The sequence below is a fragment of the Lepidochelys kempii genome, chromosome 20, assembly GCF_965140265.1.
Source record: "Lepidochelys kempii isolate rLepKem1 chromosome 20, rLepKem1.hap2, whole genome shotgun sequence".
NCBI lineage: Eukaryota > Metazoa > Chordata > Testudines > Cheloniidae > Lepidochelys > Lepidochelys kempii.
In genome coordinates this window covers 18,520,238-18,536,915 of record NC_133275.1, presented here as the reverse complement: position 1 = coordinate 18,536,915, position 16,678 = coordinate 18,520,238, and the positions used below count along the sequence as shown (strand labels likewise).

The 16,678-nt window shown below is 59.5% G+C and overlaps 1 protein-coding gene across 11 annotated transcripts; it reads left to right on the top strand.

Moving 5' to 3' along the window:
* The first annotated feature begins 498 nt into the window (after positions 1-498).
* Positions 499-14,556, top strand: LOC140900776 (pleckstrin homology domain-containing family A member 3-like). Of its 11 annotated transcripts, XM_073318565.1 has the most exons (10): positions 499-588; positions 3,671-3,787; positions 4,597-4,752; positions 5,951-6,087; positions 6,732-6,902; positions 7,310-7,353; positions 7,766-7,923; positions 12,948-13,111; positions 13,809-13,831; positions 14,261-14,545. In XM_073318565.1, exons 1-10 carry the CDS (start codon positions 549-551, stop codon positions 14,322-14,324), a joined length of 1,074 nt encoding a protein of 357 aa, XP_073174666.1. In that variant the 5' UTR covers positions 499-548; the 3' UTR covers positions 14,325-14,545. The 11 variants fall into 11 exon arrangements, with proteins under 11 accessions (XP_073174666.1, XP_073174665.1, XP_073174662.1 ...); XM_073318564.1 differs by having other exon boundaries at positions 12,948-14,556; XM_073318561.1 differs by lacking the exons at positions 12,948-13,111; positions 13,809-13,831; positions 14,261-14,545 and adding an exon at positions 9,989-12,898.
* The last annotated feature ends 2,122 nt before the right edge of the window (positions 14,557-16,678 follow it).

The following is a 16,678-nucleotide window of genomic DNA, read 5'->3' as shown; positions in this document are numbered from 1 at the left end:
TGGAGTCAGTACCACGCCCCCTCTTTGAGCCATGTGGGCAGGGAAGACTACATTACCCACAAACCCGTGAGACGCACCCTGATAGCCCCGATGCATCCTGGGACATTGAGCTCCCGTCTCTGAGCCCTGTAGGCCGGCGCAGGAGGACTATATTACCCACAATCCACCGCCGGGCGCTCAGCTGCCCTAGGGCTCCCTGGGATTTGTATTTCCTGCTTGCCTTGCCACCAAGGAATAGAATGGGCTGGAGCACTACATCACCCAAAGGCCTTTGCGCGCCATAAGTAGGGGAAATGGCGGCCCGGCGGAATGGAGAGTTCTCTTTAGCCACAGGCCGGGGTCTGTTGATGTCATTAGTGACACACCTGCTGTTCCCTCCCACACGTGCACGTCCTTCCATGGTGATTGGCTTGCCTTTCCCAAGTCCCGCCCCCGTATCCAATCCGCTCTTTTTATTGGGCGAAAGCGCTATAGCCCGCCCTCTCGGCGGGTGATTGGTTGGTCGCTCTCGTGTTCTCAATGGGCGGCTCACATTGACTACCCTGGCGATGGAGGGAGCGTTACTGAAATGGACCAACTACCTCTTGGGTAACGGCCGCCGGGGCGGGTCCGGGTCCGGGTCCGCCGCCCCTGGGGGCTGGGGATTCCCCCGCACTGGGGGCGGGGGTGGAGGCGGACCGTCCCCGAACCGGGCCAGGTCCGCGAGAGCCTCCCCCCCGCCCCGGGCTGAACCGGGCCAGGTCCCTGTGACCCTCCCCTCTCGCCCCCCCCCCGAACCGGGCCAGGTCCCTGTGACCCTCCCCTCTCCTCCCCCCCGCCCCCGAACTGGTGCGGGTCTGTGTGATCCCCTCTCTGAACCGGGCCGGGTCCCTGTGACCCTCCCCTCTCTGTCCCGAACCGGGCCAATACTGTGTGATCCCGCACCCCTCCCGAACCGGGCCAGGTATCTGTGATCCTCCCCTTGAACCGGGCCAGGTCTGTGTGACCCTCCCCTCTGCCCCACGAACCGGGCCTGGTCCGTGGGATCCTCCCCCGCTACCCCGAACCGGGCCGGGTCCCTGCGACCCTCCCCTCTCGCCTCCCGCCCCCGGGCCGGGCCGGGTCCCTGCGACCCTCCCCTCTCGCCTCCCGCCCCCGGGCCGGGCCGGGTCCCTGCGACCCTCCCCTCTCGCCTCCCGCCGCCGGGCCGGGTCCCTGCGACCCTCCCCTCTCGCCTCCCGCCCCCGGGCCGGGCCGGGTCCCTGCGACCCTCCCCTCTCGCCTCCCGCCCCCGCCCCCGGGCCGGGCCGGGTCCCTGCGACCCTCCCCTCTCGCCTCCCGCCCCCGCCCCCGGGCCGGGCCGGGTCCCTGCGACCCTCCCCTCTCGCCTCCCGCCCCCGCCCCCGGGCCGGGCCGGGTCCCTGCGACCCTCCCCTCTCGCCTCCCGCCCCCGCCCCCGAACCGGGCCGGGTCCCTGCGACCCTCCCCTCTCGCCTCCCGCCCCCGCCCCCGAACCGGGCCGGGTCCCTGCGACCCTCCCCTCTCGCCTCCCGCCCCCGCCCCCGAACCGGGCCGGGTCCCTGCGACCCTCCCCTCTCGCCTCCCGCCCCCGCCCCCGAACCGGGCCGGGTCCCTGCGACCCTCCCCTCTCGCCTCCCGCCCCCGCCCCCGAACCGGGCCGGGTCCCTGCGACCCTCCCCTCTCGCCTCCCGCCCCCGCCCCCGAACCGGGCCGGGTCCCTGCGACCCTCCCCTCTCGCCTCCCGCCCCCGCCCCCGAACCGGGCCGGGTCCCTGCGACCCTCCCCTCTCGCCTCCCGCCCCCGCCCCCGAACCGGGCCGGGTCCCTGCGACCCTCCCCTCTCGCCTCCCGCCCCCGCCCCCGCCCCCGGCCGGGTCCCTGCGACCCTCCCCTCTCGCCTCCCGCCCCCGAACCGGGCCGGGTCCCTGCGACCCTCCCCTCTCGCCTCCCGCCCCCGAACCGGGCCGGGTCCCTGCGACCCTCCCCTCCCCCCCCCGCCCCCGAACCGGGCCGGGTCCCTGCGACGCGACCCTCCCCCCCCCCGCCCCCGAACCGGGCCGGGTCCCTGCGACCCTCCCCCCCCCCGCCCCCGAACCGGGCCGGGTCCCTGCGACCCTCCCCCCCCCCGCCCCCGAACCGGGCCGGGTCCCTGCGACCCTCCCCCCCCCGCCCCCGAACCGGGCCGGGTCCCTGCGACCCTCCCCTCTCTGCCCCCGAACCGGGCCAATACTGTGTGATCCGGCACCCCTCCCGAACCGGGCCAGGTATCTGTGATCCTCCCCTTGAACCGGGCCAGGTCTGTGTGACCCTCCCCTCTGCCCCACGAACCGGGCCTGGTCCGTGGGATCCTCCCCCGCTACCCCGAACCGGGCCAGGTCCCTGTGACCTCCATCCAGAACCGGGCCAGATCTGTGTGCCCCTCCCCCACCTCCTGGCTGATCTGGGCCAGGTCTGTGTGACACCTCCCTCCCCCTCCCAAACCGGGCCAGGTCCGTGTGCCCTCGCCCCCCCGCCCGCTGAAGTGGCCCAGGTCTGTATGACGCCCCCGCCCCCGCTGAACCGGGCCAGGTCTGTGTGACCCTCCCCAGCTGGTCTGGGTGTCTGTGCCCTCCTCCCCGCCACAAACTGGGCTGAGTCTCTGTAAGACAACATCCCCTCGGAACTGGGCCAGGTCTCTGTAACCCCTCCACCCCCCACTTCCAAACTGGGCCGGGTCTCCCTGCCCTCCTCCCCTGACCTGGGCCTGCTCCCCCCGAATAGGGCAGGTCCATGATCTTTCTCCCCCAAACCAGGGCAGGTCTGTGACCCCTCCGTCCCTGAAGTGGGTTCACTGCCCCTGAACCAGGTTCACAGGACTGTGACCTGGACCCACCCCCCACAAGCCAGGCTTATGTCTCTTCCTTCAAAGAGGGGCTGCCTCCCTCTCTTTGAACGGGGCCAGGTCTATGCCCCCCTCCGCATGTTTCCGGATGGGATCGGAGGACCCCACCATCCCTTCCCCCAACAGGCTCCACGGCCTCTCCCAGTCCCAAGCTCTAACTCGGCACAAAGGCTGGCTGGCCCATGGGCGGCTCCCTGTTCCGTTCTGAGAGCCAGGTGCCAACTGGGGGCAGGGGGAGTTTGTAATTCTCTTATAGGGTAAGCGACACAGGTGGACCCCAAAGTGGGAGGGGTAGCAAATAACCTGCTGGCCCAGTTGGCTTTTAGCTCATGCAGTAGAGGCTCGTGCACTAAGCTTCAGAGGTCCCAGGTTCTATTCTGCCCGCTGACGACCGGGGTCTGTCGGCGTTACGTTTGCACATCTCTGGCCCCTTTCACTGGAGCACGTCACCCCCGTAATACCCGCATGCAGACACCGATGGGGGAGCGACGCGTCGGGGGCACAGGCAGGGGGTAGGACCCAGGAGTCCTGACTCTGAACCTTCTCCTCTCCCACAGCCAGGAAGAGAATCCAGGAGTCCTGCTTCCTGGCCCGTTGCTCGAAGAACTAGACCCCACGCCCTCCCAGGGCTGGAAATAGAACCCGGGAGTCCTGGCTCCATGCTGACCCTCGCGTGAGCAGGGCTGCTGTGCGCCAGGCGGCAGCCGTGGGAGCTGGGCTCCCTGGAGGAGAGAAGCGCCCTGGCAGGCATTAGGCGGGTGACTGGCCTGGCCTTTCCCTTCCCCTCTAGGTTGGCAGCCACGGTACTTTGTCCTGGACAGCGGCATCCTGTCCTACTATGACTCTCAGGACGACGTGGGCAAAGGCAGCAAGGGCAGCATCAAGATGGCCGTCTGTGAGATCAAAGGTTGGTGCCCTGCACTCCCCCGCTGGGTGAGAGGCTCAGGCGGGTAGGGGGCGGCAATTGGACCAGGAGGGGGCTGGCTCGCTGTGCTGCTGACCTGGGATCCTGGCATGGCAACGGTCCAGAATTTAACAAACACTGAGGGGGCCAGATTCTCCAATGGGCCCTTCCCACCCCGTGCCGCTCTCACCTGCCCCTCCCCCCCGGCAGAGACACACACACGTCTCTCTGGGCTATTTCTGTCCTCCCCAGTCACTGCCCCCTTTGGGTTTGCAAGTCGCTTCTACCTCTGAGCGCAGTTGTGATGCCACTGAAGATGCACCTCGCACCAAGGGAGCCAATCAGTCGTGTGGGAGGTTTCCCTTGGATTCAGTGGGCCCTGAAACTCTTCAGAGCCCGGGCTTGGGCTGCAGCCAGCTGAGGGTTTCGCTGTGGGTGGGCTGGAGACAGGGCAGCTCCCCAGTTTAAGAATCTCCACCCTGGAGACCATTCCAGGGCTTTGTCCAATCTAGTGCTGAGATTCCGCAAAAGAGTGTGTGGCTGTTGGAATCCGGCATAGAACCCAGGTGTCCTAGTACTCAGTCCCCTGCTCTAACCACTAGACCTCTCTCCTCCCAGAGCTGGGCATAGAACCTAGGAGTCCTGGCTCCCAGTCCCTTGCTCTAACCACTGGATCCCACTCCCACTCTCCTCCTGGAGAAGCCCTGGGTCCCTAGACTCTGCCTGCAGAGCTGATTGTGTCATGCAAGGTGAGAACAGACTCTGCTACCCGAGCACTGGGCTCTCGCTCAGCGACTGTCTTGTCCCTGCAGTGCACCCCACCGATGCCACGCGCATGGAGCTGGTGATTCCCGGGGAGCAGTATTTCTACCTGAAGGCAGGGGGTGCTGCGGAGAGGCAGAAGTGGCTGGTGGCCCTGGGCAGCTCAAAAGCCTGTTTGGGCGACAGCAGGAGCCAGAAGGACAAAGGTGGGTCCTTCCTGAAGAGAGAGGGTGGGCACTGTGCCAGAGAAACGGTGATCTCTGTTGCAGTGTGGCAGATCTGGGCAGTGTGTATGTCAGGAGTCAGGGACAGATCGGGGGGTTGGGGGAGCCCAGGGCTGGGGTAGCAGGGGGCAGCGGGTTGGGACTGAGGGACATCGGTGAGGCTGTGGGTCAGGATTGAGGGGCACCGGCAGAGCTGAGGGTGGGGAGCCTGGCACTGGGAAAGCAAGGGGCTGTCGGTTGGGATAGAGGGGCTGGGGTTGGGGGGCAGGCTGGAATAGCAGGGGGGGCTGCGGGTCAGGATTGAGGAGCACCGGCAGAGCTGTGCGTGCGGGCCCAAAACTGCGGCAGCAGAGGGGTGTGGAAGGGCTGGCTGTACTGGGGAGCAGAGACGGGCTCGGGTGCCAGCGTTCCCCCCCTCCTCAGGAAACAGTCACTCGGTGGCGACTGCAGAGAACCGGAATTTCATCCTTCAAGCCAATCCCAGCTGGCCTCTGACCTGCTGGTTATGGGGTGGGGGGCCCAGTAGCGGACGGCCTGACCCCAAAGCCCCAGCCCACTAGAGGATGCCAGGCTGCAGGGAGTGATGTGGAGGGGCTCAGGGAGGGGGCGCCCTCTTCCCTTGCAATCTTCCCCTTCCGGTCAATGCTGAGCTCAGTGCTATGCTCCGTGGCAGAGAAAACAGGGGGAGCGGAGATAAAAAAAAAATTAAAAAGGCAGCACTTCTGCTCATTAGGAGAGCGGCCGCTGCCCCGCTCCCCCCTAGCTACGTCACTGGCTGTGCTGGAGGGTGGGTGCCTCCAGTAGGGGGCGCGTTCTCCTCTCTGGGTCAGTGCTGAGCCCGATGGCCCCCCGCACGAGACAGGTCCGCTTATTACCAAGCCCAGAGCCCGCTGTAAGAACCGGGGCATCAACCCCTGTGTCCTGGCTAAATTCCAACGTGGGCCATTCCATTCTGGCTCCCCTGACGGTTTCTGCTGGATCCTCTGTTTTTCTTCACTTCCTGTCTTAGATTAGTGCAGTGTTATTGCAGGTTGTTAAGCAGATGCTACGTTCCACCCCAGAGGTGGCTGCACTTCAGTGGCAGGGGCGAAACAGTCCCTGCATATAACATACAGGGCCTGGGGCTTCCAGGGGAGCAGGATAGGAACGAGGCAATGCTGATCTTCCCATCTCCCTCCAGACGTGCACCTGAGCAGCGAGTCCCTGGGCCGGAAGCTGTCAGAGCTACGGCTGTACTGCGATGTGCTGACTCAGCAGGTCTTGGACGTCCAGGAGTCCACGCGGCCCCAGGACAACGGCACCCCGCTCGATATTGAGGTTCAAAGGGAGTGGGGGGGGTTAAGGGGGAGCTGTTGGGTTTTAGGAGGATCTGAAGGACACAGGTCCTAGCTACCCACTCCCTTCTGCTGAGGCACAAAGGCCGCCTGATTCCAACAGCTCAGAGAGGGCTGCAGCACGCAGTGCAGAGTCAACCAGTGGAACTCCCCACTGCAGGGCTATGCTGCTATACCACCTGCTCAAGTGGCTGGGATCCTCATGGGGTATGAGGCTTCATGGCATAAACAGATGGGGTGGGGCCCAGGAGTGAAGATATGTGTGGATGTGAGCCCCCTGATCTAAACACTGGACCCCACTCTGCGCCCAGAAGCAGGAATAGAACCCAAGAGTCCTGATTCCCACTCCCCTGCTCTATCCACTAGGCATGACTCTCTTTCCCAAAGCTGCTTCTGTTCTGAGCAATGCCTTGGCCTGTGCGTCTGCAATGCCAGCTAACACGGAGCCAGCTAACAAAGGCGCGGGGAGGCCACTGACTCCCTGGGTGGCTGGGGCAAGTCACTGCCCCTCTCTTTGCCTCCGTTTCCCCACCTGTACAGCAGGCTTGGAGAGGCTGGAGCTACACGAGCGCAAAGGATTGTGGGCGCCTGTTCCTCTTGGTAACCCTCTGTCCTCCTCATCCCCAGAAGATGAATGAAGCCGCCTCCCTGCTCAAAGCCACCTGCAGCCAGTTCATCTCCACGCTGGAGGAGTGCATGAAATTCGCCAACGCCCGCCTGGCACCTGAGCTCTACCAGCCCTCGCCAGCCCCCCTGCCCCAGGACTTCGTGGGCACCAAACTCCCGCACTCCCATAGAGTAAGAGCCTCCCAGGGGCAGGGGGCAGCATTTGAACTAGCAGTGGCATCTGCCTAGGACAGATCAGAAACCCAGCATGCTTCTCTTCTTTGCCAGCCCCAAGTGCCGGGGCAGGGCTGTGTGGGTCGGCTGGGAGCTAGCCGGGCTCTGGTCACGGCCCCAGAGCGCGCAGAGCCCAGGCAGCACCAGGGCAAGCTTCTGAGCAGGGTGTCTGGGGTCAGTTTGTCCTTGGCCTCTTTGCGAAGGACATTGCTATGATCCCAGCGTGGCTCATGCTGGCCCCCAGCTGTCATCAGATGTGTGCCCACGCTGCCAGTCTGAGCTGGATCTGAACCAGCTCCAGAGCTGCCCGGTGCCCCCAGATTGCTCGGTTCCATCTGACCCTCTCCCACTTTCTGGCCTCGCAGGTGAGACGCTCCCTCAGCCACACGGGCATCGTGTCCCCCGACAGGTGAGCAGGCTGGCTGCGAGGGAAGGGAGGAGGGGACTCCTGGGTGGCACAGAGGGGCTGGGTGAGGATCCCGCCGTCCCTGCGCTCAGCTGGGGTCTGAGACCGAGCGGGATGCGGGCGGAGGCAGGCAGCTGGCTTCTGGGTGCCCATGACATGGGTCCTGGCTCCCTCCAAGCCAGACCCTCGCCCTGCGTGGTGCTGCCCTGGCTCCCCTAGCTGGAGGTGGGGAAGGTCCTGGAACTCAATCCCCAGCCCCCTGGGCCGGCTGAGGCCACCCTTCAGGGCGTGCTGGGAACTCTCCATGGGTGGGTAGCCTGGATGGGAGGGGAAGCGATCAGCCGGGCTCTCCCTTGGGTGCCACCCTAGGTGCCCATCCCCAAGCCAAGGCTCTCACCCCGTCTCCCTCTTGCAGAGGGGCGGAGCCGCCCCGGACCCCGGTGCCGCCGCAGAAGGGCGCTGTGACGGTGGTGCGCAACCTGGAGGAGATGGTGATGTTCCGCTCGCAGCACTGGAGCCAGCAGGGCCCCGCGCCCGACAGCCCGGTCGGCACCATCGTGGAGGAGAGGGAAGGTAGGAGCCACGGGGCAGCCTCCCCGTCACCAGGGGGAGCCGGCACGATGCAGTGCGGTCACAGCTTGTCCCATTGCAGATGATTTACAGGGATTGAAGGACAGCATCAGCCCTCCTCCCCCGCGCCCTCCAGCTTGCCCCGGCTGACTCTGCCTTTCCTGCTGGCTCTGCCCCCCGCTAGCCATGCCCCAGTGGGCCCTTTGGGGCTGAAGTTCATGGCTCCCATGTGTCACGCTCCCAAACTGTGTCCCCTGCGGGCAGGGGGGGCCCATTGGTCAGAGGGGAGCAGGGGAAACAGGTTCTCTAGTGGACTGAGCACAGGACTGTGAGCCAGGACTCCTGGGTTCCATTCCCAGCTCTGCAAGGCAAGGGGCGAGTCCCTCCCTGGGCCTCATTCCCCCAGGATGGCAAGGCTGGTAGAGCCTCTGGAGGTGGCAGTGGTGGGTTAGGTGAGGCTGTCCTGTGCAGGAAGTAACAGGAGCTGAGTGACTCTCTCTGTCTGAGGGGTCCCTTGCCCATGCCCCCTGTCTGATCCAGTCTGGGGACTGGAGCCCTGGGCTCCCTCTTCCGGCGCTAGAGCCCCCCAGAGGCCAGAAGCTGCTGGTCTCCCTAATTCCTCCTCCCCTCCCTCGCCAGAGGCCCCGCTGCCCACGCAAGAGTCCCCGGCGGAATCGGCTGGCGGTGATAAGCGGGAGTGAGCGGCACCAGGATCCGGGCGCTGCCTCTGCCTCACACTGGGGGCTTTGGAACATCCCTGGCCCAGCCCCATGGGAGCACGGCCCTTCCCTGTGCTTGGGAGCTGCCAGGGACCAGCAGAGAACAACGGGGCTGTTCTCCCCCCCCCCCAACTCCTCAGGCTGGCCCCCAACTGCTTCCCCCCTCGCCCAGCGCTGGTCCCAGCTCCGGAGGGGCGGTGCCCTTCTGGGAAGGGAGTAGTGTCTAGCAGGTAGAGCAGGGGACTGGGCATCAGGATGCTTGAGTCCTGTGACCCGGGGTGGGTCACCTCCACTCTCTGCAGCCATTTCCCCGTCTGCACGGAGGAGGGTCTGGAAATGGTTTGGCTGTGCAGGCGGAAGAGGCCAGGGGGGCACTGCAGGGTGGCATTGCTCAGTGGGTGCCATGGGTGGTGAGAATGCAGGCTCTCTGGGATGAGGGGACCGAGCCCCCAGCCTGGGGTGGGGCAGAGGGGGCCTTGTCCCGGGAGCAGAAGAGAAACATTCTCCTTGGTGCTGATCTCCCCTGGGCTTAGCGCCCTGGCGCCTGTGTTGGCCTTACACCCGTCTCTCGGTCGGTCGGGGGCAGGGGGAAATCTGCTGAGCATGGAACCCCCTCTCTGCTCCCCAGCCCAAGGAGCCCAAACACCGGCTGCCCCGGCCTCTTGTCCCCTCCCCCTTGCTGTGATGCTGGGCATGATACCATCAGCGCAGGAGTTGGGGGGGGGACCCGGGGTGTCTGCGATCACCAGCCAACACAGTATTAGAGCTTCAGAGAGCCAGCCAGTGTGCTGGGGCTAATGGCCAAATGTGATCCAGCAGGATCCCCTGTAATCTGTGGGTGCACAGCCAGTGTCCCCACTGTGTGGTGTGTCGGGGGAGAGCTCTCCCTGCCCCGGGAATAGTACCGCTCCCTAGAAATGGAGCTAAGAGGAGATCTTGCTCTTCTACCCCTCGTCCCATCCAGTTGGTGCCCAGTTTGGTGCCATGGTGCATCAAACCACCTCTTACAGCCAGGCTTCACCCATCGGGGTTCTCTCCACTTTCTCGCCACGGCCTCTGGATCCAGCAGGCAGGTGAGAAGAGGCTGGTTCCGACGATCTGGCAGAGCGCCTCCCTCTGGCCAGTTCCCGGCCATGCCCCGCTGATGGTTCAAGCCAAGGTCAGAAGTGAGAGCCCAGCTGGCTCTCCTGCTGCAGGGGCTGCTGGGAGTAAAGTCTACCTCTCATCTCAGGGACAGTAGATGCAGAGATGAGGAGAAAGATGGTGCCAGGGGAGGGTTGGCTCCTCCCACCCGGACTTTACCTGAGTCAGGTGACTACACCCAATGCTAACCTCTTTGAACACTACAGCAAGGATGTGGCCGATTCTAATGGAGGTGCAGAACTGTCCCTGCTCTCGTCCTCTGGCTCTCTGTCCTTTGACACAGGATTTTTGTACAGACGCGTCGTCAGGTTGGGGCTGTTTTTTTGCTGAGGGAAGCAGCCGTTTCTGCGGAGAGCTCTGCCAAAGATCAGGCCTTGCAATAAAGACTCTAATTTTGAAACAATCGGCTCGTCTCCATGTGTCTCTTTCCCCCATGGGGGCTTTTCCCCAGGGCTGGTGGAAGGAGCAGCTGCACAGTGTGGGGAGGCGGCTCCGGAGGCGCTACGGCCTGAAACTGCTGCAGAACGAAACTGCTTCATTGCAATTGGCAGGCGAAAGGAAGTGCCTGAATCTTTGTGGCTCTGACCCAAACCGTTGGGTCACTCATGGTGGCTGCCGTTTGTTCTTCCCGTCTGGATCCAGGTGTCGTTCCGAGCTCTCCCAGACTCTGGGAGCGGCAGGAACAAGGTTCCTGCAGCTCCCCAGGTGTTTAAGCAAAATACAGAACTTGCCTCAAAGCAGCTGTGAAATTCTGTTGCAGCTCAGCTCTTGGTGTCTTGATCCGACATGGCCTATTTCTCGTTCTGTAGCTCCCGGATGATCTTGTTTTTGCAGAGAGGGTATTTTAAAGAAAGAGCACAGTGAGATTGCTGGGTATTTTACTCAAATGTGCAGAGAGGGTTTATTCCCTTGTGGTTTAGAGAGAGACCAGGCCAGAGTAGTAAAGCCATCCCCACTATTCATAATACCGCAGGAAAAAATCAAGAACCGTTTGCGACTGAAGTTCTTTCCATCAAATGATCAGGCCTGACATGCCCTTAGACCAGTGAATTTCTTGCATATTGTTGGTAACAGACACTAGCTTCTTGCTGATGCTAATGCCCTCTTTTCACTGGCGGGCCGGTGCCGAGGGGTTGTTCCCCTGTCGGGAGCAGTGCTGCCTTTTGGCCTGGCATGGCAGATTCTCAGTGGGAGGAGAAATTGGGGAAAGGGGGTGTCCGCCCGGCCTGGAGCAGAGGCCGGGCGCTTTGCTGGTACCTGTGTACTATAGTTTGTCATGTCGAGCTGGCCAAAGAGAGCGCCTGCAATCCCCTGGTGGAAATCTCAGCCCAAACCCCAGGACCTGCCTCCGGGGATCAGCTGGGCCCCAGTTAGAGGGATTCAGGCTGAGACCGATCTCTCCTGCTCCTTACACCAGCGAGGCATGACCTCACGCAAGGAATGACAATATAGCATTGCTTCCAAGGCTGTACGCCACCCACATGCTCAGGAAAAGTCCTCGCATGGCCATGCAGCGGCACTGCCGCCTGTCAGAACGGGCCATGTGGTGGTGTCAGGTATGGTGGCATGCAGGGCTGTGGGTGCAAAGCAGAATCGGGCCCAACTTGGTTTCCTTCTGTTTCCCAATAACACTTCAATTGCTAACTGTCAAGGTTCCTTCCCCACTCTGAACTCTAGGGTACAGATGTGGGGACCTGTATGAAAGACCCCCTAAAGCTTATTCTTACCAGCTTAGGTTAAAAACTTCCTCAAGGTACAAACTTTGCCTTGTCCTTGAACCCTATGCTGCCACCATCAAGCATGTTAAATAAAAAACAGGGAAAGAGCCCACTTGGAGACGTCTTCCCCCAAAATATCCCCCCAAGCCTTACACCCCCTTTCCTAGGGAAGGCTTGATAAAAATCCTCACCAATTTGCATAGGTGAACACAGACCCAAACCCTTGGATCTTAAGAAGAATGAAAAAGCATTCAGGTTCTTAAAAGAAGAATTTTGATTAAAGAAAAGGTAAAAGAATCACCTCTGTAAAATCAGGATGATAAATACCTTACAGGTTAATCAGATTCAAACATAGAGAATCCCTCTAGGCAAAACCTTAAGTTACAAAAAGACACAGAAACAGGAATATACATTCCATTCAGCACAGCTATTTTACCAGCCATTAAACAAAAGGAAATCTAATGCATTTCTAGCTGATTACTTACTAACTTAAGGAGTTATGAAGAGCATTCCTGATCTGTTCCTGGCAAAAGCATCACGCAGATAGACAGACCCTTTGTCCCCCCACTCCAGCTTTGAAAGTATCTTGTCTCCTCATTGTGGGTCAGGTGCCAGCGAGGTTACCTTAGCTTCTTAACTCTTTACAGGTGAAAGCGTTTTGCCTCTGGCCAGGAGGGATTTTATAGTTCTGTATACAGAAAGGTGGTTACCCTTCCCTTTATATTTATGACACTAACGAAAATCACTCGTTAAAATTTCATTTGAACTCTTAACGGCAATGGGAGGAAACTGTCCCATGTTTCCTCCCAAAACCAACATCGAATACCAGGGTTGGAAGGGACCTCAGGAGGTCATCTAGTCCAACCCCCTGCTCAAAGCAGGACCAATCCCCAATTTTTGCCCCAGATCCCTAAATGGCCCCCTCAAGGATTGAACTTGCAACCCTGGGTTTAGGAGGCCAATGCTCAAACCACTGAGCTATTCCTCCTCCAACTGCCTATTGAGTTATCTGTGTTTCCCCTTGCAAAGCCTCATTCAGTTGCTCCAAATCTGGTCTTCCCTGCTCCCTATCTAGACAGGAGATTCATAGATCCTAAGGTCAGGAGGGGCTACTGTGGGCACCTTTCTAACACAGGCCCTAGGACTTGCCTGGGTTACTTCCTGTTTACACTAGAGCAGATTTTTTTAGAAAAACATCCACTCTTGATTGAAAAATCTCCATTGATGGAGTACGCATGCGAGCCCTTGGTAAATTGTCCCAGTGGTTAATTCCTCAAGCCGGTAAAAATTTGTGCCTCTTTTCCAGCCTGACTTTGAGATTTGCCCTTTGTTAAAAATTCCAGGGTGTCTTTTGATGTCCAGAAATAAAGTTCTCTTGCTCAGCACTTTCATAAACATTTAATTTTCACAACACCCGGCCTGTGACTGACGGGTATCTCCTCCACAGTAACCAGTCAGAGGCTGTTCTGGTGCCATTTTCATGGCTCAAAGGTTGGAGGAGTTCCTCTGATGATAGACTGCAGAGCTGAGATGGGAAGGCAGCCTGAGGGTGCAGGGGATGCTCCCTCTCCTCCCCCCCCCCAGCGTGATACTTCAGGACGGGGGAAGAAGGTAAATTCTGAGAGCGCTGTTGCTGAGTCAGAGCTGGCTACAGCTCCCAGATGCCCCCTCAAAGGCCCAGTCCCCTTTCACTTCAGGACTAGTCTGACCGCAGGCCCTCCCATGGGCACCTGACTGCATAGAGGGCCCTATGCCAGCCCCCTTCAATATCAAGCCTGCACTCCTCTAGCCACGGCGGTCTAGGGTGTTAATTGCCAATGGGCACATTTCTTCTCCAGGCAGAGTTCTGGGGACCAGCTCTCCGCGATGGCCTTAACAATCTACCCATTTCCTTGGTGTATGACGGGAGAGGGTGTGTTTTGATACTCCCAGAGCAAGGAAAGATGTGTTACTTGTACTGTGGCAGCACTCGGGAGCCCCAGCTGTGACGGGGCCCCGGGGTGCTGGGCCCTGCATGTCCACATTCACTCGTTAAGGACATGCCGCATTGCAGTTAGTTTTGTGATGCAGTTTCTTTGGCAGAGGAGCTGGTGCAAGCAAGAGGAGGGTTTGTTCCCTGCCTCGCGCTCTCTATCCTGAGTCAGTTCTTCGGGAAGGAGAACTGGGCACTGGTGGTTGGGCTGCGGTTCTTGAAAGGGGGATGGCTGCCTGTGGTTTGTGACCACCTTTGTTCCAGGACAGGTGTGTATAGTGTGACCAAATGAACTACGTGCTGGGTTGTGTGTCACTGATTTCTCCTCCTGGGCAGGGAAACCGACTCTCCAGGCTCAGGTAGGTGTAGTTCTTGGTGCCCACGAACCATTGGGTGCTTGTGACCACGGTTTCCATGTAGGTCAGCATGTCCCAGCCTGGCCTGGCGTGCGCAAGGAGCAGAGCTGCCCACACTGCCAACTAGGGACTGGCCACATGGCCAGGCCCTGCAGCCCCGAGCTCCCGCCTGCCTGCACCCTGCCCCGAGCTCCCGCCTGCCTGCACCCTGCCCCGAGCTCCCGCCTGCCTGCACCCTGCCCCGAGCTCCCGCCTGCCTGCACCCGGAGCTCCCCCTGCCTACACACAGCCCTAGCTCCCCGCTGTCTGCACTCGGAGCTCCCCGCTGGCTGCACACAGCCCCTAGCTCCCCCCTGCCTGCACCTGGAGCTGGCTGAAAGGCTGAAAATCGAAGATGAGATCAGGTTGAGCCTTCCTAACATATGTTCCCAGCTGGAAAAGCTGTGCAAGGAGGAACAGGCACATCCATCCCAGTAAGAAGACTCCTGGCTTGTAAGTCTTTTAATATTTTTATTTACAATATTTGATTCTGTTCTAATTAGTAGAAAATAGGGCTGGATCTTTGCTTACAGAGCACAGACATTCAGACCCTTCCCCCCCTACCCCCCAAAATTGAACACACAATATAGTGTTCAAAGTTGGACAACGGTTTTGTTTTAAAATAAAATACTGTGGCACTTTTTAAACAATGTTGTTAACGTCGTTGTGTTGCTCCTGGTTCAGTTTTATTCACAGTTGAGTTTTCCCTGTTTGAATGCTGCATTTTGCTCTCACCGTGCTTATTGCAGCTGCACAGGTGGGCCTCGGGCTGGGAACCCCCTGGGTTAGAGCTCAAAGAACCGGCTGGTGGCAGCTGTTCACACCTTCCAGCCGAGCAATACCCCCATCTCAGCTCAGCCTGTTGGCCTCATGGAGTTTCAAAGCGCTGGTGCCCTGAGTGACTTCTCTCCCAGAAAGAAAAGCAATAAGAGTGGGTTGGTGGGGGGAGGAGTCGCACTGTCCCTGTCACGGTGAGGAAGAGGGACATAGGGGACACAGCCCATGGCCTGTGGGGAATGGGGTGCAAACAGAGGCCCTGCCAGGGTGAAGTGGCGAATAGGGGGCGCACGGAGCCTTGGCAGTGAGGGGTATGTATACGCATTGAATCCCTGAAATAGTGGGGTGGGAGGATGGCACACCAGCCCCAACTCGGGTCTTGTTAGGGCTAATTCATGTGCCTGAAGGCCTTTGAGATCCCAGGATGGAGACAGCGACTAGAATGGCAATTTAGTGTTGGTACTTACTGATCCATCCATTACAGTGATGATTCTTCATATGGCGCCCATCACCACAGCATCTGATCACCTCATAATCTTTTGTGTGTTTATCCTCATACGCCCACTGTGAGGCAAGGTACCACTGTGATTCCCAGTGCGGAAAAGGGAAACTGAGGTACAGAGGCTTGGATCCTCAAAGGATCGCACCTATGTGACTTGCCCAAGCTCCCTCCTGCGGCCCAGCAGGGAATTGAGGGCAGGTCTCTGGCATCCCAGGCTAGTGCACGAACCCCTGGGCCATCCTCCCCCTCCGTTGTTTGGTATTAAGGTCTCCTTGCCCCCTGCTGCCTCCAAAATTGGCAGGACCAGATTCCCAGTTCGTGTAAATCAGTGTGACTCGTTTTGCACCAACTGAGGAACTGGCCTGCTAGTTAACTGCCGGTGCCTTACCGGGATTGGGGACAGCTTGGAGTACATTGTCCACTCCACCCCCTGCTTTATTCTCAGCTCTGCCACTGACTGGCTGGCTGACCTTGGGCAAGTCACTTCCCTGTTCTGTGCCTCAGTTTCCCCTCCTGCCATTTGTCGATTCAGGCTATGAGCTGTTCAGGGCAGGGCCTGTTTCTGTGCAGTGCCCAGTATAATAATAATAATAATTAATAATGTCTAGCTCTTTTCATCAGTAGATCTCAAAGTGCTTTACGAAGGAGGTCATTATCCCTATCCCTGGGGAAACTGAAGCACCGAGAGAGGGAAATGATGTACCCACAGTCACCCAGCAGGCAGGGGCAGGAATAAACCCAGCACTCCTGAATCCCAGTCCTGTGATCTATTCACTAGGCCCTACTGCAACCTGGGGGCCTGATCTCAGCTGGAGCCAGTAGGTGCCACCGTGATATACATATAGTATTTGTCAGTGATCACCAGGAGGTGACATGGGGGGGACAGAAAACTGGCCCAGTGCAAGAGCCCCATGGCCCCACCCGACCATCACATGGATACTGCGCCCACTAGAATTGCATCCCCAGATACAGAGTAGGTTTAAGCCCCACAGGGTTGGCAGAATCTCTATCTAGGTCTGTACAGCACCAAGCACAATGAGGCCCTGATCCTGAGTGAGGACTGGGCAGATTTATAGATTTTTTTTTTTTTTTTTTTTTTTAAGGCCAGAAGGGACCATTATGCTGGAAAAAAATATAGGGCTTGTCAGACTTGATCATATCTGACGGCTGTTCAGGCCAGTGCCAGATGCTGCAGAGGAAAGTGTGGGACAATCGGCCCCTCGTGCCAGGTCTGATCCTGGTGTCTACTAGTTAGAGATTGGTTTAAGCCCTGAATCAGGAGGTTTAATATCTCTGCCCACATCAGCATTCACTCGTCTAAGTCTGTCTGTCCCTGCTATCTATAAATCTATCCAGCCCCTTTGGGAAACGCACAAGCCTCTTGGCCTCAATGATTTCCAATGGCAGGGAGTTGCACCAGCCAATTGCCTTTGACCTTGATCACCTAGGCTGAGCACTTGATCACTCTAGCCCATATCTGGTGGGTGAGCTCGAGTGCAGTTTTTAGATAGAGCTGTCCAGTCATGCTTTAA